General features: G+C 45.4%; 1 protein-coding gene across 1 annotated transcript in view; it reads left to right on the top strand.

Annotated features, from left to right (window-relative positions):
• Positions 1-26429, top strand: part of USH2A (usherin) — a 1179609-nt gene that overhangs the window by 730369 nt on the left and 422811 nt on the right. Inside the window, exon 39 of the mRNA XM_040430191.1 lies at positions 161-340. Coding sequence (XP_040286125.1) covers positions 161-340 — 180 coding nt within the window. The remainder of the gene's footprint in view (positions 1-160; positions 341-26429) is intronic.

The following is a 26429-nucleotide window of genomic DNA, read 5'->3' as shown; positions in this document are numbered from 1 at the left end:
AAAAATATAATCACCCAAAAATTCCTCACAGGAAGTTTGAAAATTGTGGTTCCCACATTAACTAGCCAAAAATGTGAGTTGTCAAGAGCTGATATTTGTTGTTGCATTATTGCCATTTTTATTCTGGTTTTCCATAACCTTCTTATGTTTTTTGTAACAGGTGATTATATCCACAGTATTACTAATTGCAGCCGGATGCTGTATCAGAGTCAAGAGAGTGATGAATGGGTCTTGGTCAATGGTTTGGTTCCTTTCTCTACTTACACAGTCAGTGTAAATGCATCTAATAGCCGAGGTCATGTGACTAGTACCCCCGTCATAATCACAATGCCTGCAGGAGGTAGGTACAACACGGCCAATGCATGGGATTTTTGTTTAATATAAAACACAATTTAGTAAATTGTACACTCATATTGTCTTAGTGGCTTGTACATGATCTATAGAGGACAGTATGTGTTACAATACATAGAGCATTCTAGAGCATTCTAGTGGCTGATAAAAAAATGACTTAGTGGCCTGTACATGATATATACACTCACCTAAAGAATTATTAGGAACACCTGTTCTATTTCTCATTAATGCGATTATCTAGTCAACCAATCACATGTCAGTTGCTTCAATGCATTTAGGGGGGTGGTCCTGGTCAAGACAATATCCTGAACTCCAAACTGAATGTCAGAATGGGAAAAAAAGGTGATTTAAGCAATTTTGAGCGTGGCATGGTTGTTGGTGCCAGACGGGCCGGTCTGAGTATTTCACAATCTGCTCAGTTACTGGGATTTTCACGCACAACCATTTCTAGGGTTTACAAAGAATGGTGTGAAAAGGGAAAAACATCCAGTATGCGGCAGTCCTGTGGGCAAAAATGCCTTGTGGATGCTAGAGGTCAGAGGAGAATGGGCCGACTGATTCAAGCTGATAGAAGAGCAACGTTGACTGAAATAACCACTCGTTACAACCGAGGTATGCAGCAAAGCATTTGTGAAGCCACAACATGCACAACCTTGAGGCGGATGGGCTACAACAGCAGAAGACCCCACCGGGTACCACTCATCTCCACTACAAATAGGAAAAAGAGGCTACAATTTGCACAAACTCACCAAAATTGGACTGTTGAAGACTGGAAAAATGGTTTCTTGAACATGACAATGAGTTCACTGTACTAAAATGGCCCCCACAGTCACCAGATCTCAACCCAATAGAGCATCTTTGGGATGTGGTGGAATGGGAGCTTCGTGCCCTGGATGTGCATCCCTCAAATCTCCATCAATTGCAAGATGCTATCCTATCAATATGGGCCAACATTTCTAAAGAATGCTATCAGCACCTTAATCAATGCCACGTAGAATTAAGGCAGTTCTGAAGGCAAAAGGGGGTCCAACACCGTATTAGTATGGTGTTCCTAATAATTCTTTAGGTGAGTGTAGAGCAGTGTAATGTTTTATATGGAATACAGAGAGCATTCTAGAGCATTATACTGGCTGTTAAATAATGTGTTAATTGCTTGTATATGATATATAGGGCATTGTTATGATGTCTGTACAATACATAGAGCATTCTAGAGCATTCCAGTGACTGATAAATAATGACTTAGTGGCCTGTACATAACATATAGAGCAGTGTAGTATTTTATATGAAATACAGAGAGCATTATAGAGCATTCTACTGGCTTATAAATAATGTGTTGACCTGTATATGATGTATAGGGCATTTTAATGATGTTTGTACAATATAGAGAGCATTCTAGAGCATTCCAGTGACAGATAAATAATACACGAATGACCTGTATATGATATAAAGAGCATGTACAGAGAGCATTCTAGTGGTCAATACATGATGTCTTAGTGGCGGTAACATCATGGTGAGTAGGCGGCACTGCCCAGGTTATGTCTAGTGTATTATTTCTTCAGTTCCAATTCCACTGATATTGTCAAAAACATACACTGACATATACAGTCAGGTCCATAAATATTGGGACATTGACACAATTGTAACATTTTTGGCTCTATACACCACCACAATGGATTTGAAATGAAACGAACAAGGTGTGCTTTACCTGCAGACTGTCAGCTTGAATTTGAGGGTATTTACATCCAAATCAGGTGAACGGTGTAGGAATTACAACAGTTTGCATATGAGCCTACCACTTGTTAAGGGACCAAAAGTAATGGGACAATTGGCTTCTCAGCTGTTCCATGGCCAGGTGTGTGTTATTCCCTCATTATCCCAATTACAATGAGCAGATAAAAGGTCCAGAGTTCATTTCAAGTGTGCTATTTGGATTTGGAATCTGTTGCTGTCAACTCTCAAGATGAGATCCAAAGAGCTGTCACTATCAGTGAAGCAAGCCATCATTAGGCTGAAAAAACACAACAAACCCATCAGAGAGATAGCAAAAACATTAGGCGTGGCCAAAACAACTGTTTGGAACATTCTTAAAAATAAGGAACGCACCGGTGAGCTCAGCAACACCAAAAGACCCGGAAGACCACGGAAAACAACTGTGGTGGATGACCGAAGAATTCTTTCCCTGGTGAAGAAAACATCCTTCACAACAGTTGGCCAGATCAAGAACACTCTCCAGGAGTAGTGTTAAGCTCGAATATTCGAATAGCAAAATTTTTAATCGAATATCGGCACTTCGCTAATTCGCGATTATTTTGAATATAGTGCTATATATTCGTTATTTTGAATATTAGTTTTTTTTTAGGTAGGTGTATGTGTGTTGAAGTCAACAATCAAAAGAAGACTTCACCAGAGTGAATACAGAGGGTTCACCACAAGATGCAGACCATTGGTGAGCCTCAAAAACAGGAAGGTCAGATTAGAGTTTGCCAAACGACATCTAAAAAAGCCTTCACAGTTCTGGAACAACATCCTATGGACAGATGAAACCAAGATCAACTTGTACCAGAGTAATGGGAAGCGACGAGTATGGAGAAAGAAAGGAACTGCTCATTATCCGAAGCATACCACCTCATCAGTGAAGCATGGTGGTGGTAGTGTCATGGTGTGGGGATGTATGGCTGCCAATGGAACTGGTTCTCTTGTATTTCTTGATGATGTGACTGCTGAAAAAAACAGCAGGATGAATTCTGAAGTGTTTCAGGCAATATTATCTGCTCATATTCAGCCAAATGCTTCAGAACTCATTGGACGGCGCTTCACAGTGCAGATGGACAATGACCCAAAGCATACTGCAAAAGCAACCAAAGAGTTTTTTAAGGGAAAAAAGTGGAATGTTATGCAATGGCCAAGTCAATCACCTGACCTGAATCTGATTGAGCATGCATTTCACTTGCTGAAGACAAAACTGAAGGGAAAATGCCCCAAGAACAAGCAGGAACTGAAGACAGTTGCAGTAGAGGCCTGGCAGAGCATCACCAGGGATGAAACCCAGCGCCTGGTGATGTCTATGCGTTCCAGACTTTAGGCTGTAATTGACTGCAAAGGATTTGCAACCAAGTATTAAAAAGTGAAAGTTTGATTTATGATTATTATTCTGTCCCATTACTTTTGTTTCCTTAACAAGTGGGAGGCACATATGCAAACTGTTGTAATTCCTACACCGTTCACCTGATTTGGATGTAAATGCCCTCAAATTAAAGCTGACAGTCTGCAGGTAAAGCACATCTTGTTTGTTTCATTTCAAATCCATTGTGGTGGTGTATAGAGCCAAAAATGTTAGAATTGTGTCGATGTACCAATATTTATGGACCTGACTTGTATAATAGCCCTCATAATGGCTCTGATGTTCTCCTCTCTGTTTTGATATGAGGAGAACAGCAAAATATGATGATTTACAGGAGCCAGCTACGGCACACGCCCTCCCAAATCAGGTCAAACTTGGTCAAAACAAACCAGGGGGATTAACACTGCTAGGTGGTCCGATATACTGGTCTGATAGAGCATGGCTGCATTGCAGTGCTCACATCACATACTGTCGGATAAATGCCTGAAACGTTGTATTCACTTCTTCAGTGGCCATAGTAATTAGACTACTTTCAATCATGATTCCATATGAGTAATTGTTCTCATCTTGTTTTCGCGGTATGCTGCACTTCCCCTTTTGCATGTTTACTCCCACCATCACTCCCCCCAGTCACGTTTTGCCCTTCTCACAGTAGGCACCACTCACTTATTTGTTTGTTCGCTCCATTATAATTTATATTGTGTATTCAATTTATATATAAATAGGATTATTTGAATTGCTAAGTACAGGGTTTGTGTGAATATCCATTCTATGCATTAGCGTCTGAATCTGTATGATACGGCCCTACACGGTTGTTATGGTTGCGGATGCTTGGCACTGCTGATGTCCGCGAAGTCTCACGATACTTCGGGGACGCGGCTGTGGAGCGCATACCGGAAGTTCGGGCATGCGTTCCGCAGCCGAGCGCAGCTCGGCAGTGCAGGTATTTTTCTTTAATGGGTCACTTTCTTACTTTACTTCATTTTATATGGGTATAATTGGTCCTTGTGCAGACCCATGTCTTCCAATGTATTTTTTTGTCAGCATTAACTGACATATATTGCCTTGGATGTCCGGGAGGAAGTACTTTCATGCGTTCCACTGTGGAACGCATTCCAATACTTTTCCTTTAGCCAACAGCAATCAACAAGGTACAAATGTACACAGGAACCAATGTCATGTTATCCCCTGAGGAAGCTGAAAAGTGAAACGTACGTCGGGGCGGAGGCACACTGGTCGGTATCTGAATGTTGCATAGTGCTATATTCGGGTTTCCTTATATATTGCTATTTATTTTTGATCTGTTGCTTTCTTTGATACTTTCATTATTTATTGTCTTGGGATTTATACCTTATTAATTGTGTTTGCACTAAGCACTTTATATCTAACTTAAGGTACTTTCACACTAGCGTTAAAGTTTTCCGGTATTGAGTCCCGTGACAGGGGCTCAATACCGGAAAAAATGCGCTTCCGTTTTATCCTAATGCATTCTGAATGGAAAGCATTCCGTTTAGAATGCATCAGGATGTCTTTAGTTCAGTCCCTCTTATGGTATTTGGCCGGAGAAAATACCGCAGCATGCTGCAGTATTTTCTCCGGCCAAAATTCCGGAGCACTTGCCGGAATGCCGGATCTGACATTAATTTTCATTGAAATGTATTAATGCCGGATCCGGTACCAAGTGTTCCTCAAAAACGGATCCGGTTTCCCAGTCTGCACATGCGCAGACCTTTAAAAATGCAAAAATAAATAAATACTGGGTACGTTTTTCCGGATGAGACTGGAGAGACAGATCCGGTATTTCAATGCATTTGTCATATCTTTCCTTCAAGTCAAGAGCATTTCTGCTTAGGGTACATATATAAGACAAATGTTATTTATTCACTCCTTGGACTATTAGGACTACGATGTAGTTAAACGCAGCAGAGACGTTGCACTTGTGCCAACCTTGCTTGTCGACAATTATGAACTTCCGCTGATTAGATCTACTCACCTTACAAAGTGCGTTAATAGAATTTGCAGCCATCAGCACCCAGCAGCAATTAGCTCTATAATTTGAGGGAAATATCACTTTACTGAGAAAAATAAATCCTTATACAAAGCTAGCGTCATTCTGGAATAGTGTCCGATTTGCAACTAGCATACAGGGGGGTCATTTACTAAATATTACATGCCTGTTTTAGTAAAAACCTCATTGGAGGAAGATCCAACTAATTTATTAAGAGGTGCATATCCTGCCCACTTTTTGTGAAATTTGCATGTTGATGGAAAAGCTAGTAAGTCGCACATTTTTTTTGCAATCCATCCCCTGGGACAAAATTTGTGACTTTTTTTAACACCAGAAAACTAGTATACAGCGATGGTTAATGACACCCACAGTGCTATGTCAGTCACTTCTGGTACTAAATGGGTATTTAAATCTTAAAGAGAACCTATCACCTCTCTTGACATGCTAGTTTAAGTAACTAATTGCCTTCCCTATGTAATAAGAATTCGGGAACATCTATTCTTTTTAACTCAATGTTGTATCGTTCCACCATTATTCCCACTAGACATTTATGAACAAATTGCCTGCAGGCTGCATTGAAGGTCTAACTGGGTGTTACCAGTTGGGGGGGGGGATGTCCCTGCACAGTCTGACGCTGGCATTAGTGATTGGATAGGGTCAGACTGTGCAGTGACACATCCCCAAACTGGTAGCAATGCATTCATAAACTTCTAGTAGAAATAATAGAGTAGCAGCAGCACAACATAGCGTTTTATGAAAAGATGCTCCAGAATTGTTATTACACGGGGAAAGAAAAAAATTACTAACAGACACTGACAAGTGCGCTTTTCTTACAGGGACTTAAAATGCAGGGATAGCTGTACGGCTGGGGCGACTGTCTGGAAACTCAGTGGCTGCCATATAGATGCTCGACCCCAACACACAACAGGGTCTAATTCACAGGAAGCCAATTTGCCAATTTTTGGAGTGTGGTGGGAAACCGGAGTACACAGAGAAAACCAACGCAAACATGGGGGAACTTACAAACTCCATGCAGATGTTGTCCCTGGTCGGATTCTTACCCAGAACCTCAGTGCTGCAAGGCACCAGTGCTAACTAGTGATGGACTAACATCGGCGAACGCAATCAAATGTATGCGAACCGCAAGTTCGTGGCGGGCCCCATTCACTTTAATGGCAGGCGAACCTGGAAAACCTTCAGGTCATATTTTCAGCCACCAAATACTTACTAGAAGTGCACAAGTAGTACCAGGCCAGTGGACTACAGGCCCCAAACATTAGGCATTCACCGGACAGAAAAGGCCTTTTATGCCGCTGTATTTACATAAGACAGGGACCATTCTTTGTTCTGGGTGGTGGCGGATATGTGTGGGCTGGCATGAGGAAATTCAACGTGGTCGTCACAGGTGTTGAATTCCTCCGAGATCCATACCTCATTTGATTTTAGAAATGTGAGGCAGTCCACAAAGTCGTGAGCTAGGCGAGTGCGCGTATCGGTCATGATCCCCCCTGCTGCGCTAAACGTCCTTTCGTTACAGGATACTCAACGAGGGGCAAGCCAAGAGTTCCATAGGAAATTGTGCCAGCTCTGGCCACAGTTCAAGCCTGCACACCCAGTAGTCCAGGGGTTCCTCGCTTCTCAGAGCGTCCACATCGGCCGTTAACCCGATTTAGTTGGACACCTGTCGGTCTAGGCGTTCCCTAAAGCTGGATCCGGCAGGTGGCTGTCGATGGGTTGGCTGCAAGAATGATCTCATATCCGAAGTGACCAACACATCTTCAAACCGCCCTCTTTTTGCAGGCGCGGTAGGATTGGTACCCGCACCTGTTTTGCTGTGGGTGGAAATTCCTCTGCCAGCGCCCGCAACAGCAGAATGTAGCATCTCTCGCAATAAGGCCTGGAAATGCTGAATTCTGACAGCCCTCTGTGATACTGGTAACATTTCTCCATTTTGTGTTTGTACCGGGGGTCTAAGTACATTGCTACCCAGTACTGGTCCTTGTCCTTTATGCTTTTCATTAGTGATGAGCGGGAGGTGCCATATTCGATTTCGCGATATTTTGCGAATATTCGCATGAATATTCGTGTTATATTCGTCGAAATCGAATATTCGCAATTATTCCAATTATCGCGAAATTATTTTTTCGCATATTGCGAAAATTTATCTTGATAGTATAAGGCAACGTTCCTATGCTAATGACTATGGCTAGGCTAATATGTGTATTTTACGAAATTTCGTAATATTGCTCTAACTTCGTCTCTTAGAATATTACGAATATTCTAAAAGACGAAGTTAGAGCAATATTAAGAACATTTGCAAAAGTCGAAATTGCGATGTGAGTAATATAACACGAAATAGTCACATGAAGATTTAAACTTAGCACTGCTATATTCCATATTCTAGCCTAATATGGAATATAGCTGTGCTAAGTGTGGGGATTCGCTCTGGTAGGCAGGGTAAGCGGACGCAGTACAGAGGCAAAAACAAGGTTGTAAATCAAAGTTCAGTGTTTATTCTCACACAGAAAGAAAACAAGTCAAAAGTAAGTGTTCATTTTTTGGTGCCTGTTCACCCCACACAAAGTTCACAGTGCAAAAAGACTTCACCTGGTCAGCAGATAATTTTCACCCACCGTCCGCAGCAGGCTTTAGAGGCCTGTTTCCCAGCCTATGGCTCTCACAAATAAATGTCTCAGTGTCTCAAACCACAGACTCCTCAGCTCCTCTGCCATGGAGGATAATCCACACCCAGCTGAGCTGCTGGCTGGGTTTTTAAACCCCAGCCCAAAACCTGGCCTGGACGTGGGGAACAGCCACCCACCCTGCTCTTTGGCTGCTCCCAATAAGAACCGGCCCGGATCGGCTTTTCAGCCACACTAAGAATAAACAGTGTCAGCAAGCACTAGCTGCGGCTGACACATTAAATAACCGGTTCTTATCTCACCGAGGCCAGGAACCTCGGTGACACGTACCTTCCGTCAATGACGGACCCTTGCGCCTTCCTACATACCTCCCCCCTTTGTTCAACCCTGAGGGGGTGAACACACGCCAGACAGTGTACTCGGGACAGGGCATCCGCGTTTCCCTGTAACCGGCCTGCCCTGTGTTCTACTGTGAACTTAAAGTTTTGCAGCGATAAGAACCACCTGGTGACCCGAGCATTCCTCTCTTTGGCCTGGCTCATCCACTTGAGAGGGGAGTGATCGGTCACCAGAAGGAATTTCCTCCCCAACAGATAATAGCGGAGAGACTCGAGTGCCCACTTGATGGCCAGGCACTCTCTCTCCACTATACTGTACCGGGTCTCCGCTGGAGTGAGCTTACGGCTGAGGAAGACAACGGGATGCTCCTCCCCATTGACTTCCTGAGACAGTACCGCACCGAGGCCCACTTCGGAGGCATCAGTCTGTACCACAAATTCCCTCTTGAAGTCGGGCGTCACCAAAACCGGGGACCCACACAGTGCCGACTTCAAAGCGGAGAAAGCCTCTTCCGCCTGGTCATTCCAGCGGACTATCACGGACTTACGTCCCTTTAAGAGCCCTGTCAACGGAGCCGCTAAAGTGGCAAAATGGGGGACAAACCTCATGTAATAGCCCACCATTCCCAGGAACGACTTTATTTGTCTAGAGGTGGCAGGTCGGGGCCAATTCCGTATCGCCTCTATCTTGCTCACTTGGGGTTTGATGACTCCGCGCCCAATGACATACCCAAGGTATTTAGTCTCCTCTAACCCTATCGCACATTTCTTTGGGTTAGCCGTTAGCCCCGCCTTTCGAAGGGAGTCTACTACGGCCTGTACTTTGGGCAGGTGACTTTCCCAGTCTGTACTGTGGATGATAATATCGTCCAGGTAAGCCGAGGCGTACCGCCGATGTGGACGAAGTACAATGTCCATTAGACGTTGGAAAGTGGCGGGGGCGCCATGCAGGCCAAAGGGTAACACTTTATACTGGTACAGCCCCTCTGGTGTAATGAAGGCAGTTTTCTCTTTGGCAGCCTCCGTCAAGGGTACCTGCCAGTACCCTTTGGTGAGGTCCAGAACAGAAAAATACCTGGCTTGACCTAATTTCTCAATTAGTTCATCCACCCGAGGCATTGGATATGCATCGAACTTTGATATCTCGTTTAATTTCCGAAAATCGTTACAAAATCGTAACGACCCGTCTGGCTTGGGAATTAAGACTATAGGACTAGCCCACTCACTTTTAGACTCCTCAATGACATCCAGCCGCAACATGAGTTGCACTTCCTCCGAGATGGCTTTTCGCCGAGCCTCGGGTACTCGGTATGGCTTTAACCGGATTTTTGCCTGAGGCTCAGTGACAATGTCATGTTGGATTACGGAAGTGCGTCCAGGGAGGTCTGAGAACACATCTGTGTTCCGACTAACGAACTCCCTGGTTTCCTGAGCCTGTTTAGAGGAGAGGCTGTCAGCAATTTTTATGTTGGCAACCGCTTCCCTCGCATCAGACCTAGGAGCCGGAATCTCTTGTCTAAGAAAGCCCGGCCTTGGACTGTCTTCCGTACAGGTTTCCCTATCCTTCCAAGGTTTTAGCAAATTAACATGGTAAACCTGCTCCGGTTTTCGCCTCCCCGGCTGGTGTACTTTGTAATTTACTTCTCCTATTTTTTCACGTACCTCGTAGGGCCCCTGCCACCTGGCTAGGAACTTACTGTCCACTGTCGGCACCAGAACCAAAACCCGATCACCCGGGTTAAAGTTCCGGACCCGAGCCTGCCGATTATAGATCCGACTCTGGGCTCGCTGAGCGGCCTCCATATGTTCCTTGACAAGAGGCAAAACGGTCTCTATCCGCTGTTGCATCTTAGTAACATATTCCAGGACGCTTTTATGCGGAGTGGGTTGTTGTTCCCACGCCTCTTTGGCTACATCCAACAAGCCACGAGGATGTCTGCCATATAGCAATTCGAAGGGCGAGAACCCAGTAGAGGCCTGGGGCACCTCTCGCACTGCGAACATGAGATAGGGCAGAAGAAGGTCCCAATCCTTCCCATCTTTGGTCACCACCCTTTTTAACATGGTTTTTAGAGTTTTATTAAACCTTTCCACCAGTCCGTCCGTTTGTGGATGATACACGGACGTCCTTAACTGTTTTATACACAGCAACTTGCAGAGTTCCCTCATGACCTTGGACATAAAAGGGGTCCCCTGATCAGTCAGGACCTCTTTAGGTAGCCCCACTCGGGAGAACATCTCAATTAGCTCTTTAGCTATAAGTTTTGCTGAAGTATGTCGCAGTGGCACTGCCTCCGGGTACCGAGTAGCGTAATCAAGGACAACCAAGATGTGTTGGTGTCCCCTAGCGGACTTTGGTACAGGACCTACTATGTCCATAGCGATTCGCTCAAACGGTACCTCAATGATCGGGAGGGGTACCAAGGGACTGCGGAAAAGGTGCTGGGGGCTAGTTGCCTGGCAGGTCGGGCAAGACTTACAGAACTCGTCCACCTCTTTAAACACACTGGGCCAGTAAAACCGTTGTAGTATCCGGTCCTGTGTTTTCTGCATTCCCAGATGACCCCCAAGAACATGCTGGTGGGCTAACTCTAACACGAGTTTGCGATAAGCCTGGGGCACCACCAACTGTTCAACGGATTCACCTCGCAGCTGATTTACCCGATACAACATATCCTGATGAACCACAAAACAGGGAAACACTGATTCTGCCCCTGGTTGTTGTGGTTCACCATCTATTATTAGTACATTTTCCCAGGCTCGGGATAAGGTTGGATCCCGGTGTTGTGCGGTACCAAAATTATCCCCTGAGACATTGAGGTCTGCCAGCTCAGGCCCCGGTGGCGAGTCCTCCATGTCTCCCACCATTACACTTAGCAGGGTTGTTTCCCCCTCTTTCACCGAAGTGGCGGTCACCCCTACCGCGGGACCTTCGGACTCAGGTTCCCAGGGTTCTGGTCTCCCCCCTGAGCCGGGCCATTCTGCTAGGGTTACACCTGTATCATGCGTATCAGTCACTCTCGGAACCGGCCACAGTGCCGTGAAACCCGGGAAGTCTCTCCCTACTATAAGTTCATAGTGGAGGTGGGTTGCAACAGCCACCTCGTGGATTCACCTGCCGGAAACCGTAGACAGAGACACTATAGCAGTAGGATAGTCTTTTAAGTCCCCATGGATACACATGACTCCAACCTTACGGCCGGTGTACTCAGTGGAGCGTACTAGGGAAGCCCTAACCAGGGTCACCAGACTTCCTGAGTCCAACAGAGCCTCCGCTGGAGTGTCTCCCACCTCAACCTGGCACAGGTGGTTCAGAGACTCCGGAGCACCCACTGCACACAGTTTCCTGGCATATAATGACTGACGGAAGCCACAGTTTGTGTCCATGGGTTCCCCCTGACGTGGACAGTCCGCTCGAACATGGCCTGGCTCTCGACACCGCCAGCAGATTATTGGAGCGGGGTCCACAGGGGTTATATCCCGGGCAGGTTTGATGGGCACCGGTTGTTGGGTCCGGGGTGGTGAGTTACGGGATCTGACTGCCCCCCTCCCAACAGAACCCCCCTGTAAGTTCCGGGTAGCCTCATAGCGCTCCACCAGGTCGACCATCTCCAGCGCATTCCCTGGGGAGACCTGGCCAATCCATTGCTGGAGAGGGGGTGGCAGAGCCCTCCAGAACCTGTCTGCTAATAACCGGTCCAACATAGCCGTGGGGCTCAACACGTCAGGTTGTAGCCACTTTTGTAACAGGTTAAGCAGGTCATAATACTGGGGTCTCACGGGCTCCGCCGGGTTGAACCCCCACTGATGCACCCGCTGGGCCCGGACCAGCACATTCACCCCCAGTCTTGCCAAAATCTCCCCCTTTACCTTTGGGTAGTCGGCCGCTTGATCATCAGGCAAGTCGAAAAACACCCGCTGGGACTCTGATGTCAGAAAAGGAGCGACGATCTCAGCCCACTGGTCTTGGGGCAGCTTTTCCCTGGTGGCCACTTTTTCATACATCACCAGGTAGGTCTCGATGTCGTCTGCGGGGGTCATTTTAGGGATCGCTGCACGTACTGCTTTCCGGGCATCGTGTACGCTTGGGGTTGCTCCTGCTGACTGTAACGCCATTACATGTTGTAGCAGCAACTGGTTGGTCTCCTGCTGCTGCTTATTAGCCTCATGTTGTTGCAGGTTAGCCTCCACGAGGGCCTTCATAACAGCCTCCATTTCGTCTCTTGACACCGGTTTGAATCTAGCCGGTTTGATAAATGACATACAACCGTGAGAGAAAAAATAAAATTTTGGCGTTCACGCCAGCCTCACTGCACTTGCCCGCATCCTCCACCAATTGTGGGGATTCGCTCTGGTAGGCAGGGTAAGCGGACGCAGTACAGAGGCAAAAACAAGGTTGTAAATCAAAGTTCAGTGTTTATTCTCACACAGAAAGAAAACAAGTCAAAAGTAAGTGTTCATTTTTTGGTGCCTGTTTACCCCACACAAAGTTCACAGTGCAAAAAGACTTCACCTGGTCAGCAGATAATTTTCACCCACCGTCCGCAGCAGGCTTTAGAGGCCTGTTTCCCAGCCTATGGTTCTCACAAATAAATGTCTCAGTGTCTCAAACCACAGACTCCTCAGCTCCTCTGCCATGGAGGATAATCCACACCCAGCTGAGCTGCTGGCTGGGTTTTTAAACCCCAGCCCAAAACCTGGCCTGGACGTGGGGAACAGCCACCCACCCTGCTCTTTGGCTGCTCCCAATAAGAACCGGCCCGGATCGGCTTTTCAGCCACACTAAGAATAAACAGTGTCAGCAAGCACTAGCTGCGGCTGACACATTAAATAACCGGTTCTTATCTCACCGAGGCCAGGAACCTCGGTGACACGTACCTTCCGTCAATGACGGACCCTTGCGCCTTCCTACATAAGTTAGCACTGCTATATTCCATATTAGGCTAGAATATGCGACTATTTCGTGTTATATTACTCGCATCGCAATTTCGACTTTTGCAAATGTTCTTAATATTGCTCTAACTTCGTCTTTTAGAATATTCGTAATATTCTAAAAGACGAAGTTAGAGCAATATTACGAAATTTTGTAAAATACACATAGATTGTATTTAAGCTAATATACTGCTATAGTAATATTTTTTAATAGTGTACATATTTTACAAAACTTAAGTTCAGAAGAGGCAAAAAAAAATTACAGGGAAAAAAAGGGATTATAGCACTATATTAGCTAAATTACAATCTATATGTGTATTTTACGAAATTTCGTAATATTGCTCTAACTTCGTCTTTTAGAATATTCGTAATATTCTAAGAGACGAAGTTAGAGCAATATTACGAAATTTCTAAAAGACGAAGTTAGAGCAATATTAAGAACATTTGAAAAAGTCGAAATTGCGATGCGACTAATATAACACGAAATATTCGCATAGCTATATTCCATATTAGGCTAGAATATGGAGTATAGCAATGCTAAGTTGAAATCTTCATGCGAATATTTCGTGTTATATTACTCGCATCGCAATTGCGACTATTGCGAAATTTCGTAAAATACACATATAGATTAGATTGTAATTTAGCTAATATGGAATATAGCAGTAAGTTGAAAACGCCACTGACTGGAGCAGCCAGGAAGCCAGGAATCCAAAGGACAGGTAAGAACAACTTTAGGGAAGTGGGAAAGAAAAAAATATAATAAAAAAAAAAAGAAAAAAAACGAATATTCGATTTCGCGAATATATAGAACGATATTCAAAATATTCGCGAAATCTCGAAATTGCGATATTCGAGAAAAAAAATCGCAATTCGAATATTCGCGCTCAACACTACTTTTCATACGGGGGTCCCTCTTCAAACACTGGAGCACCCTAGCTCCTACTCATCGCCCAGGAGAATGTCATCCTTGGTTCCCACCCCCCCTCAGCCACGGACAACAACAGGAATCCCCGAAAAGTTTAAAGCCTGCTCTTCTTGCTCCTCCTCCTCCCCCCAGCCACCATCCTTCTCTGATTCCTCTTCAGCATTGCAACTTCCTCGTCTTCCAGCTCCTGCTCCTCGACGGCTTGATCAATGACATGACGCAATGCACGCTACAGAAAGAAGGCGTAAGGTACGATGTCACTGATGGTGCCCTGGCTGCGACTGACCAGATTGGCACCGTTCAGCAGATTGGCACCGTTGTTGCACACCACTTTACCAACTGTGAAATTGAGCGGGGTTAGCCACTGATCGGCCTGTGACCGCAGAGCTGAAAGCAGTGCAGGACCGGTGTGGCTCTTGGCTTCCAGGCACTACAGCCGCAGCACAGCATAGCAACGTCTCACCTGGCACATCGAGTAGGTTCTGGGGAGCTTGGGGAGTGCAGCGGGAGAGGCGGTAGCGGCGGTAGTAGTGGAAAAGGAGGAGTCAGCCGAGAAGGAAACGGAGGATGAAGTAGGAGGAGAAGAAAAGAGGCGGGCCTGCATGCAACACGGTAACACCAAATCCACACGGGTGCCACGGGTTGCATGGGTTCACCCAGTGGGCAGTAAAAGTTATGTACCTTCCCTGCCCGTGTTTGCTAGACCACGTGTCTGTGATCAGATGTATCTTGGCACCAACACTGTGTGCCAGATATACATTCACTTGCCACTGAACATGGCCATATAGCTCTGGGATGCCCTTTCTGGGAGAAATATTTACTTCCGGGGACCTTTCATTGCGGTGTACCAATGGCAACAAAATTTCTAAAGGCCTCCGAGTCCACCAGTTGATATGGCAGTAGTTGGCAGGCTAGCAGTTCCGACAAGCCAGCGGTTAGCCGTTGGGCAAGAGGGTTATCCGGCATCATCAACTTTTTACGTTCGAACATTTGGGCCACGGAAGCCTGTCTTTGCCATATGAACGTGATGATGGAAGGTGGAGTGGAGGACGAATGGGAGGAGAGAGGAGAAGAGGCAGGACATGGAGCACCGGGATTGTGGCTTTGTGGGTTCTGATGGTGTTGCTCCCACTGGGCTCGGTGATGGGAGGCCAAGTGCCTTCTTAAGGCAGTCGTCCCTAGGTGAGTGTTGGGCTTACCGCGACTTATGCGTTGACAGCACAGGCTGCAGATGGCAACATTATTGTCAGCAGCTGACACGTTAAAAAAAGCCCACACTGCGGAGCCATGTGCCGGCGTCCTGGGAGCGCCAGATGTGACAATGCATGGTGGATGGCTCGCTCCAGATACATTTGCAGTCTGCTTTTTGCCTCCTGTGCACTGCGAATTCTGCCTGCTTCTCCTCCTTCTACCCCCTATCTGCTGCTCTGTCTCTCCCTCTGGACGCCTCTCCTCTTCCTCTCTTGTGGGCACCCACGTGACATCCATCGACACGTCATCATCGTCACCTTCACCACCCCTGACATTAGAGAACTCGGAGTAGGCAGCAACAGAGGGGACCTCCGTCCTTGGGCTGATCTGGGTACTGTCGTCAGACGGCTTGGTGACGGCCGTTGCTACCTCCTCTACCTGATCCGATGGCTGCGCATCAGTATGGTCTGGGAATGTATGGGAAAATAATTCCTCTGACTCAAATGGGGTGGCTGTGGGGGTGGTGGTGGTGTCTTTGGGGGTGCACACAGCAGAGAGTGAGGAGGGTGCAGATACAGAGGATGAGGAGGGTGCAGAAGCGGAAGGCTGAGTGAGCCACTCAACCAACTCTGGTGCGTCTTTTGACGTAATCACACACACCTTCTCCAACTTCCCACTTAGGCTCTGGCCTGGTGCACCTGCCCGACTCCTACCACCCCTGTGGAATGGCCTGCCTGTCATTTTCAAAGTCCCTATAGAAGGGCAGTATTTGTGGAAGCCGGTCTATTGCAGGCCTCAAAATATATTTGGTGGAAGCCGGTATATCAATCTCCTCTATCAGTATTTTGTGGAAACAGGTATATAGAACCCCTTAATGAGTATTTTCTGGAAGCTGGCATATCAAACCCCTTAATCAATATTTGGTGGAAGCTGGTGTATCGCAAGCCTCAATCAATATTTGGTGGAATCCGGTATATTAATCCCCTCTATTAGTATTTTGTGGAAACAGGTATATAGAACCCAATAATGAGTATTTTGTGGAAGAAGGTATATCAAACCCCTTAATCAATATTTTGTGGAAGACGGTGTATCACACCCCTCAATCAGTTTTTTGGGGCAACAGGTATATCACAACAGTTGCAATTAGTTATTCCAATAGTGTTTGTCCCTCTATCTAGCTGCGATATCTCAGCAGAACCGCACACAACTGCTGCACAATACAAATGTACTATAATATACAGTCATGTGAAAAAATTAGGACACCCTTTGAAAGCATGTGGTTTTTTGTAACATTTTTAATAAATGGTTATTTCATCTCCGTTTCAACAATACAGAGAGATTAAAGTAATCCAACTAAACAAAGAAAACTGAAGAAAAGTCTTTTCAAGATCTTCTGTAAATGTCATTCTACAAAAATGCCTATTCTAACTGAGGAAAAAGATAGGACACCCTCACATGTATTCCCTCTTAAATTGGCTCAGATCTCACACAGGTATATCACACCAGGTGCACATAATTAGTAGATCGTTACTCTGCATGTTAAATGAGGCTTGCCCTATTTAAACCTCAGACATTTAGTTTGGTGTGCTCCTGACTGTTGAAGTGAGAGTGAGCACCATGGTGAGAGCAAAAGAGCTGTCAGAGGACTTCAGAAAAAAGATTGTAGCAGCCTATGAGTCTGGGAAGGGATTTAAAAAGATCTCAAAAGATTTTGAAATCAGCCATTCCACTGTCCGGAAGATAGTCTACAAGTGGAGGGCTTTCAAAACAACTGCCAACATGCCCAGGACTGGTCGCCCCAGCAAGTTCACCCCAAGAGCAGACCGCAAGATGCTAAAAGAGGTATCCAAAAACCCTAAAGTGTCATCTCGAGAACTACAGCAGGCTCTGGCTACTGTTGATGTAGAAGTACATGCCTCTACAATCAGAAAGAGACTGTACAAGTTTAACTTGCATGGGAGGTGTGCAAGGAGGAAACCTTTGCTTTCCAAGAGAAACATCGAGGCCAGACTGACATTTGCCAGCGATAAAGTTGACAAAGACCAGGACTTCTGGAATAATGTTCTTTGGACAGATGAGTCCAAAATTGAATTATTTGGACACAACAGCAGAGGACATGTTTGGCGTAAACCAAACACAGCATTCCAAGAAAAGAACCTCATACCAACTGTGAAGCATGGAGGTGGAAGTGTCATGGTTTGGGGCTGCTTTGCTGCAGCAGGACCTGGTCAGCTCACCATCATAGAATCCACGATGAATTCTACTGTGTATCAGAAGGTGCTTGAAGAACATGTGAGACCATCAGTTAGAAAATTAAAGCTGAAGCGGAACTGGACCATGCAACATGACAATGACCCAAAACATACTAGTAAATCAACCAAAGATTGGCTGAAAAAGAAGAAATGGAGAGTCCTGGAATGGCCAAGTCAAAGTCCAGATTTGAATCCCATTGAGATGCTGTGGGGTGACTTGAAAAGGGCTGTACGTGCAAGAAACCCCTCAAACATCTCACAGCTGAAAAAGTTCTGCATTGAGGAGTGGGGTAAAATTTCCTCAGACCGATGTCGAAGACTGGTAGATGGCTACAAGAACCGTCTCACTGCAGTTATTTCAGCCAAAGGAGGTAACACTCGCTATTAGGGGCAAGGGTGTGCTATCTTTTTCCTCAGTTAGAATAGGCATTTTTGTAGAATGACATTTACAGAAGATCTTGAAAAGACTTTTCTTCAGTTTTCTTTGTTTAGTCGGATTACTTTAATCTCTCTGTATTGTTGAAACGGAGATGAAATAACCATTTATTAAAAATGTTACAAAAAACCACATGCTTTCAAAGGGTGTCCTAATTTTTTCACAAGACTGTACTTTCTATGTTAGAAAGTATATTATAAGTATATCACACCCCTCAGTATGTCACACCTATCGATAGCACACCTATACCAGTCCTTAAAAGGACTTTTGTAGCCCTATTAGCTAGCGTTTGGTGTCCGTAACAGTCTGTCCCTGCTCCAGACAGCAACCTCTCCCTACAGTGGCAAAAAGCAGAATGTAAAATGGCTGCCAGATCGGGTTTATTTATAGGTTAGGGGTATATCCATGTGCTAAAAAGCCTCAATTGGCTGTCCTGTCCCACCTGATGGATGTGTCATGGGTCAAAGTTCGGCAAAATGTAAAAGAATATGGCGCCGGCGGACATCACCATATGTTTGCATGTTCGGCGAACCGCAAACGAGCAAAGTACGCTACAAAAAGACCGCAGGGCGAACCGCAAGACCATCTTTAGTTCTAACCGCTGAGCCACCATGCAGCCCATGCGTGCCTCTTTAAAGGTGTTATCCCACAAATTTAAAGGCATTTTTTCATGATTGTCTTTTGCTCATTTTGGGCTAAAAAAAAATTCAATTAGTCTTTATTAAAAAAAAAAATAGCAGTTTGTGTGATAAATGGTTAAGTTTTAGCCTAGCTGTGAGCATCTTACTTTCACTCTCACTTTGAGATATCATCTGACACACAGCGTAAACACAGAGCCTGCTTATAGAGAATCTCAACCCTGTCCAAAGAAAGGGGCTTACATTTTTTAATAGAGACCAACTGAGAAAATTATTTTTAGCTCTAAGAGAGTACAATGCAATCATAAAAATAATGCCCCAAAGGTGTCCATAGCTTTAGCCATATAACTCTTTTTTTTAAACTATTTTATTCACTTATCTGAAGCTCCTGAAGCACCTGCATCTCCTAGGAAGCATTGCATATATCCCTTGTTAACCCTTTTTATCTCCTGCATATAAAATAGCCCCTCACCTGTAGCCCCAGAGATACCTAGGATATTAATACCCCCAAAATTTCTTTCTCCACTGTCTGGAGAGAGATATAGCCTTATATTTCTATGAAGTAGGGGTAAATTAATGACAGGTGTCTGGGCTGTTTTTATGTAAGATCACTATGGCAGCACTCTGACGAGGAAGAGTACAGGGAAGCTAGTGAGCATATAGGTCCACCTCTGTATGTGAGAAGGTGGACCAGAAGGATAAACAGCAGGGGGAGGTACCAGAGAGGAAAATGTAATGTACATTAACCCCTTCAGGACCTTTTTGCATTCTTTTTTTTTACTCCCTGTTTTCCCGGAACCATAACTTTTTTATTTTTCTGTCTTTTCTTTTATTCGAGGAAAGTTGTACTTTTTGATGGCACCATTTACTATTGCATATAATGCAGCGGGAAGCTGGAAAAAAATTCAAATGGAGTTGAATTGGAAGGAATGAGTTCAACGGAGCGGGGCGCAGCCATAGTGTAGGGAGGTTGAGGTCAGGAAAGGGTTAAAGCTGATTGTGGATGGATAGGATAGGGGGAAGGAAAAAGGGTGGATCTGGGGATTTGCGGGCTGTATATAACCTGGAGAGGGGGAGGGACCCCCCGGAGGGACCCCCCCACCAGCGTCTAGTGTTAATAGGTGAAGTTTGAGGTCACGTTAGTGGAGAGCATGGCTTCCTTAGATACTTTGATGGAGGCAGTTCGTGCAGCTGCTGAACTTCACGGTTCTGCATGGCTGCAGAGTAGTTTGCAGGAGGTGCTGGCATTGCCGGCTGGGTCGCAAGTTAATGTGGACGAGAGGCCAGGGTGAGGAGATCCGTTCCTCCTGAACGGTTGAGCCCTGAGGCGACCCCCTGGATGCGGCGGCGCTTAAGGAGCCCCACCAGGGACCCTCCGCTGGCGTCTGCTGGGGCCGAAAGAGTTACGGCCGGCCGGTGCAGCGGGAGGAATCCTGCACAGCACCGGGCACCGACAGGGAGAGAGTCGGCCATGTGGACAGTGGCACGAGTTTTCCGGAAGACCAGGCCTTGGAAGACAGTGAAGTTAGCCAGGAGGATTCGGAGGGTGACGACAGGCTTGAGGACTGTGCTGGTCCGTCAACTTCCACGACGCCGAGTGGATTGCAGCAAGGAAGAGCTTCAGCGAGGTTGGCAGTCTCTGGGAGGCTACCCCGGGGACAGCCAGGTGAGCGTCTGACGAGTCAGTTGCAGGGGTCGGGCGGGATCGGGGTGGGGTGTGAGGTGCTGGGTCGGACAGGGTCTGAGGGGTTGGCGCAAGAGTTATTGTCCGGTTTGCTGTCTCTGGTGTCGCATTTGGGATCGGGTGCAGGGGCGACTCCGGTGTTGGCGGCGGGTGTGGGGGAGCAGGCTAGTTCAGTTAGTTTGGCGAGCACGCCGGCTGTCACGGCTGGTGCTTCGGTTGGAGAGGCGGCGGTGAGTGGGGGTAGTAAAAGTAAGGTTGGCGAGGACGTTAGGTTGCCGGATGCTGCGAAAGGGGAAGTGTATGTTTGTTTTGAAAGGCCATTGGGGGCACATTTGAAGACGGAAGTCAGGGAGAAAATCTGGAAGGACGAGTATGTGGAGATTTTCTCACTGCTTCCCCTAGAAAAGTTCCATTTTGACAGGGTGAAGCCGGCCGAGAGTAAAAAGGAGGAGGAGGAGAAGCGGCGTTATCAGCTGATTCCACGTACATTTTTGAACTGGCTTCAGGCATTCGCTATTTTAGCGAGTGTGGTGGGGGAAAAGGCGCCGGAAAATTGTTCCGCCCTTTTCTGCTATATGGATGCGATCGGGGAGGCGTACAGGACGTATGGGGGGGTGGTGTGGCTCAGGTACAACGAGCAGTTTCGCCAGAGGAAAGCGGTCCGGTAGAGTATTAGGTGGGACCACAAAGATATCAGCCTCTGATGCGGCTGATGGCGGCTCCGAGGATGAGTAACCAGCCCTTTCGGGGAGCGGCCGGGGGTTCCCCGGCATCAGAGTCATTTAGTGGGGGAAAAAAGGGATGCTGCTGGCAGTTCAATGAAGGTTATTGCAAATACCTCGCCGATTGCCGGTTTAAACACGAATGCTCAGGCTGCGGTAGGGCTCACAGTTTGTCACAGTGTTTCAAGCGGAGGAAGGGAAAAGGATTTGAGGTTGCGCACAAGAGGGGTGACTCCGGTGAGGGTGGAAGAGATGGGGCTGTTTCTAAGGACTTATCCAAATAGGGAGGCGGCTGAGTTTTTGTGTGCGGGGTTTAGGGACGGTTTTAAAATCCTGTGCGTTTCGGGGGCTGTAGTCGCTGTGCCTAATTTGGCGTCCGCGCTGCAATGGCCTGATGTGGTAGCGGACAAGATTAGGAAGGAGGTTGCAGCAGGGAGGATTGCTGGCCCATTTGCTGAATGTCCCTTGCAGGATTTGTGGGTGTCGCCCTTAGGGCTGGTTCCGAAGAAAGAGCCCGGTAAATTTTGGCTTATTGGTAACCTGTCTTTTCCTGCGGGGGGTTTGGTTAACGACAGCATCAGCGACGAGTTATGTTCTGTGTCGTATGCGTCATTTGATACGGCTGTGCGTTGGGTCCGTCGTTTTGGGCAGGGGGCCTTGTTGGCAAAGACAGATATTGAGGCAGCGTTTCGTTTGCTGCCCATTCATCCGGATAGTTTTCATTTGCTTGGTTTTAAGTGGGATGGGCAATATTACGTTGATTGTTGTTTACCGATGGGGTGTTCTATTTCGTGGTAAAACAGGAGGCGGGGTGGAATTCGGTTTTGCATTACTTAGACGACTTTTTGTTTATAGGGCCGGCTGGCTCTCGGATTTGCTCAGTCTTGCTGCGTACAATGGAACGGGTGGCGGCATGGTTCGGCGTGCTGTTGGCGCCGGAAAAAACGGAAGGTACGGCAACGTGTGTGAAGTTTTTAGGCATCCTAATTGATAGCGTGGTGATGGAATGTAGGTTACCTGAGGACAAGGTGGCGGATTTGAACAGTGAGATTGTCTTCCTGAGTACAGCCAAGAAAGTGCCGGTTCGGCGGGTACAGTCAGTGCTAGGTAAATTAAATTTTGCTTGCGGGATCCTGCCGATGGGTCGAGTGCTTTGTAGGCGCTTGGCCACTGCAGGAGTAAAAGCACCTTTTCACTTTCTGCAGTTATCGTCTGAGGTGCAGGCGGATTTGGAAGTGTGGAGGCAATTTTTGTTTAATGGTCGTTCGGTCTGGATGGAAGCGCCCATTTCCAGTGTTGATTTGAAGCTGTTTACGGATGCTTCGGGGTCGGGTGGTTATGGTGCGTTTTGTTAAGGGCAGTGGAGCACGGGCCCGGCCAGCACACGGTCGTGTGAAAGAGGCCTAACTTAGAGTTCCCTAAAATGGGTTTCCTATGCTAGACAATCCCTTTAATCAAACAGGAAATAATTGTGGCTAGATCCCACATTATAAGGACAGCCGACATGTTTGCGTTGCTGTTTATTGCCGATAATAAAGTGAAATAACTTCTGAATGACATTTTTTATTTGATGACCTTGCGATAAATTAATCGTATAGATCATTAGGTAAATTGGCTCCAGCTCAAGCTTTCTTTTATTTAACGATCTGGATGTATATTATCATCATTTAGGGGAATCATGCAGAAACCATGTGGCATTAATGTGAATAGGTGTTCGTAACTAGATTTACATTACGGCTGAGTGTTATTAATACAAATGCTCAATGATGTCTTCAATTCCAGCGTGATCGTATCAAAATGAATAATAAATGAAACTGTAACCAGCGACGAATGCTTCTAATAAACCCACAGCATTTCCTTTCATGCTCCGAGCTTTCTCGTATCATCGTCGAGATGAAAACTGGGATTTTGTATCCTGTTCTATTGCCCAGATTCATGTCAAGCGAGTGAAAATTAAATTACCAACATAAAATAAATGGTAAAACAGTCTCCTAATTCAGTCATCCAAATAGTCGTCCAAATTCAGCAAAAAAAAAAAATGCAGTATATGGTTTATATGATACAGTAAGAACTATAGAAGGTGCGGAGATGGCAGTAACAGCGGAGCCCCGGTTCGTCATTTGGCCCTAATCCCTTATGCTACATATGAGAACACCAGTATTTTCAATGACCTACTGTACATTATCATTAGTGTTGAGCTAATCGAAGTTAACGCAGTGGACTTTGATCCAAATTTCGTGGTAATGAATCAATTTGTCCTGAAATGGCGGTAAAAACAAATAAATAAATAAAACATACTCACCTCATCCATTTGATCACATAGAGACAGTCGCAGCCATCTTGATAAATCTTACGCACGTTGACGTGTGACATCACCACGTCCAGCCAGCGTGATGACGTGGTGACGTCATCGGGGCAGAGTGTGTGAGATTTCACACTTTTTTTCAATCAAGATGGCTGCGACGGCCTCTCTATGAGCAAATGGATGAGGTGAGTATTTTTTTACCCCTGAATAACCCCTGAAAGGTCTCAAGGTTACTGTCACATGTCGTGTACAGCATTGAACGTGGCATCTTGGGGGCTCACTGGCAGGGGGCGATTCAATCGCCGTTCCCCGTCATTGGGCCTACTACATACAATGGAATGCAATTCATGACAATGTAATTCAGAATGAATCAAATTTCTTTATGAAATTCGTCGAAGCAGTCAAATTGAATTTAAACTAGGAAAGGGGGGCAAAAGAGTGATAATCCAGCAGTCCAACTGCCCCCCGGAACAATGCCAGAAGATGCCAGTAGCACAAAGGTTAAGAAATTACAAGCTCAGAGACTTGTCTACAAATGCTTGCAGTTTAGGGAATAAGAACTTGAGGCTAAAATGGCATCTGAGAATATAGATTTAGTAACTGTTACTGAGACGTGGTTCAATGGGAGTAATGACTGGGATATAACAATACCAGGGTTCTCTCTATACAGGAAAGACAGAGAAGGCAAGAAGGGGGAGGGGTAGCCCTGTATGTGAAAGTTAGCATAAAATCTAATTTGATACAAGTTAGCGAGAACAATTTAGAGTCAGTTTGGGTTACCTTGCAGCTTGATAATCATAAGGTAACTCGTGTAGGTGTGATATATAGACCACCTAGCCTACTAGTTGAGGAAATAGCTAAAATTACATTGAAGGGGGAAGTTATCATTATGGGAGACTTCAATCTTCCTGATGTAAACTGGAAAACCAAAATAGCTAGTTCTGCCAGGAGTACAGATATTCTAAATTCCCTACTGGGATTATCTCTAAAGCAAGTAGTTGAGGAGCCAACCCGGAAGGAGGCCATTTTAGATTTAGTATTCACAAATGGGAATTTGGTATCTGATGTTACTGTAGGGGAAAGCTTGGGATCTAGTGATCACCAGTCAGTGTGGTTTACTATAAGTACACTGACTGAGTCACACCACACAAAAAGAAAAGTTTTAGATTTTAGAAAAACTGACTTTTCTAAAATTAGACTAGTGGTATACGAGTCCCTATCAGATTGGAACAGTTTCATTAGAGTCCAGGAGAAATGGGACTACTTAAAAGTGGCACTATTGAAGGCAACAGAAAATTGCATTAGGCTTGTCAGTAAAAGCAAAAAAAGGAAGAGACCACTGTGGTACTCAGCAGAAGTGGCCCAAATCATTAAAAACAAAAAGATAGCATTTAGGAATTATAAAAAATAAAAAAAACGAGGATGACAGGAAAATTTATAAGATTAGGCAGAGAGAGGCCAAACAAGTTATAAGAGCTTCTAAAGCACAGGCAGAAGAGATATTTGCTCAGTCAGGGAAAAAAGGCGATAAGGCATTCTTCAGATACATAAATGAAAAAAGGAAACTAAAACAAGGAATTACAAAATTAAAAACAAAATAAGGAAGGTATATGGAAGAAGATAAAGAACTAGCTGACTGCCTCAATGAATACTTCTGTTCAGTTTTTCAAAGGAAAATGAAGGAAAAGGACCTCAGTTAGGAAAGAAGACTAATGAATCTTTTGATGCATGTGTCTTTACAGAGGAAGAGGTTCTAAGTCAGCTGTCTACAATTAATACAAATAAGTCACAGGGGCCTGATGGGATACACCCAAAGCTATTAAAAGAGCTCAGCGGTGAACTAGCAAAACCATTAACAGATTTATTTAACCAATCACTGGCAACAGGAGTCGTCCCAGAAGATTGGAAATTAGCAAATGTTGTGCCCATTCACAAGAAAGGTAGTAGGGAGGAATCGGGCAACTATAGGCCAGTAAGCCTGACATCAATAGTGGAAACCATACTTAAGGAGAGGATTGTGGAACATCTAAAATCCCATGGATTGAAAGATTAAAAACAGCATGGGTTTACTTCAGGGAGATCATGTCAAACTAATCTTATAGATTTTTTTGATTGGGTGACTAAAAAAATTGATGGCGGAGGTGCAGTAGACATCGCTTATCTAGACTTTAGTAAGGTTTTTGATACTGTCCCACATAGAAGGCTTATCAATAAATTGCAGTCTTTGGGCTTAGGCTCCCATATTGTTGAATGGATTAGGCAGTGGCTGAGGGACAGACAACAGAGGGTTGCAGTCAATGGAGTATATTCAGACCATGGTATTGTTACCAGTGGGGTGCCTCAGGGATCTGTTCTGGGACCTATATTGTTTAATATCTTTATCAGCGAAATTTCAGAAGGCCTCGATGGTAAGGTATGTCTTTTTGCTGATGACACAAAGATTTGTAACAGGGTTGATGTTCCTGGAGGAATACACCAAATGGAAAAATATTTAGGAAAACTAAAGGAATGGTCAAAAATCTGGCAACTAAAATTTAATGTTGATAAGTGCAAGATAATGCACCTGGGGCGTAAAAACTCAAGAACAGAATATAAAATCAGTAATACAGTCCTAACCTCAGTATCTGAGGAAAGGGATTTAGGGGTCATTATTTCAAAAGACTTAAAGGTAGGCAGACAATGTCATAGAGCAGCAGGAAATGTTAGCAGAATGCTTGGGTGTATAGGGAGAGGCATTACCAGTAGAAAGAGGGAGGTGCTCATGCCGCTCTACAGAGCACTAGTGAGACCTCATTTGGAGTATTGTGCGCAGTACGGGAGACCATATCTCCAGAAGGATATTGATACTTTGGAGACAGTTCAGAGAAGAGCTACTAAACTAGTA

This window comes from Bufo bufo, chromosome 4, assembly GCF_905171765.1.
Source record: "Bufo bufo chromosome 4, aBufBuf1.1, whole genome shotgun sequence".
Lineage (NCBI taxonomy): Eukaryota > Metazoa > Chordata > Amphibia > Anura > Bufonidae > Bufo > Bufo bufo.
This window is presented reverse-complemented; position numbering and strand designations above follow the sequence as displayed.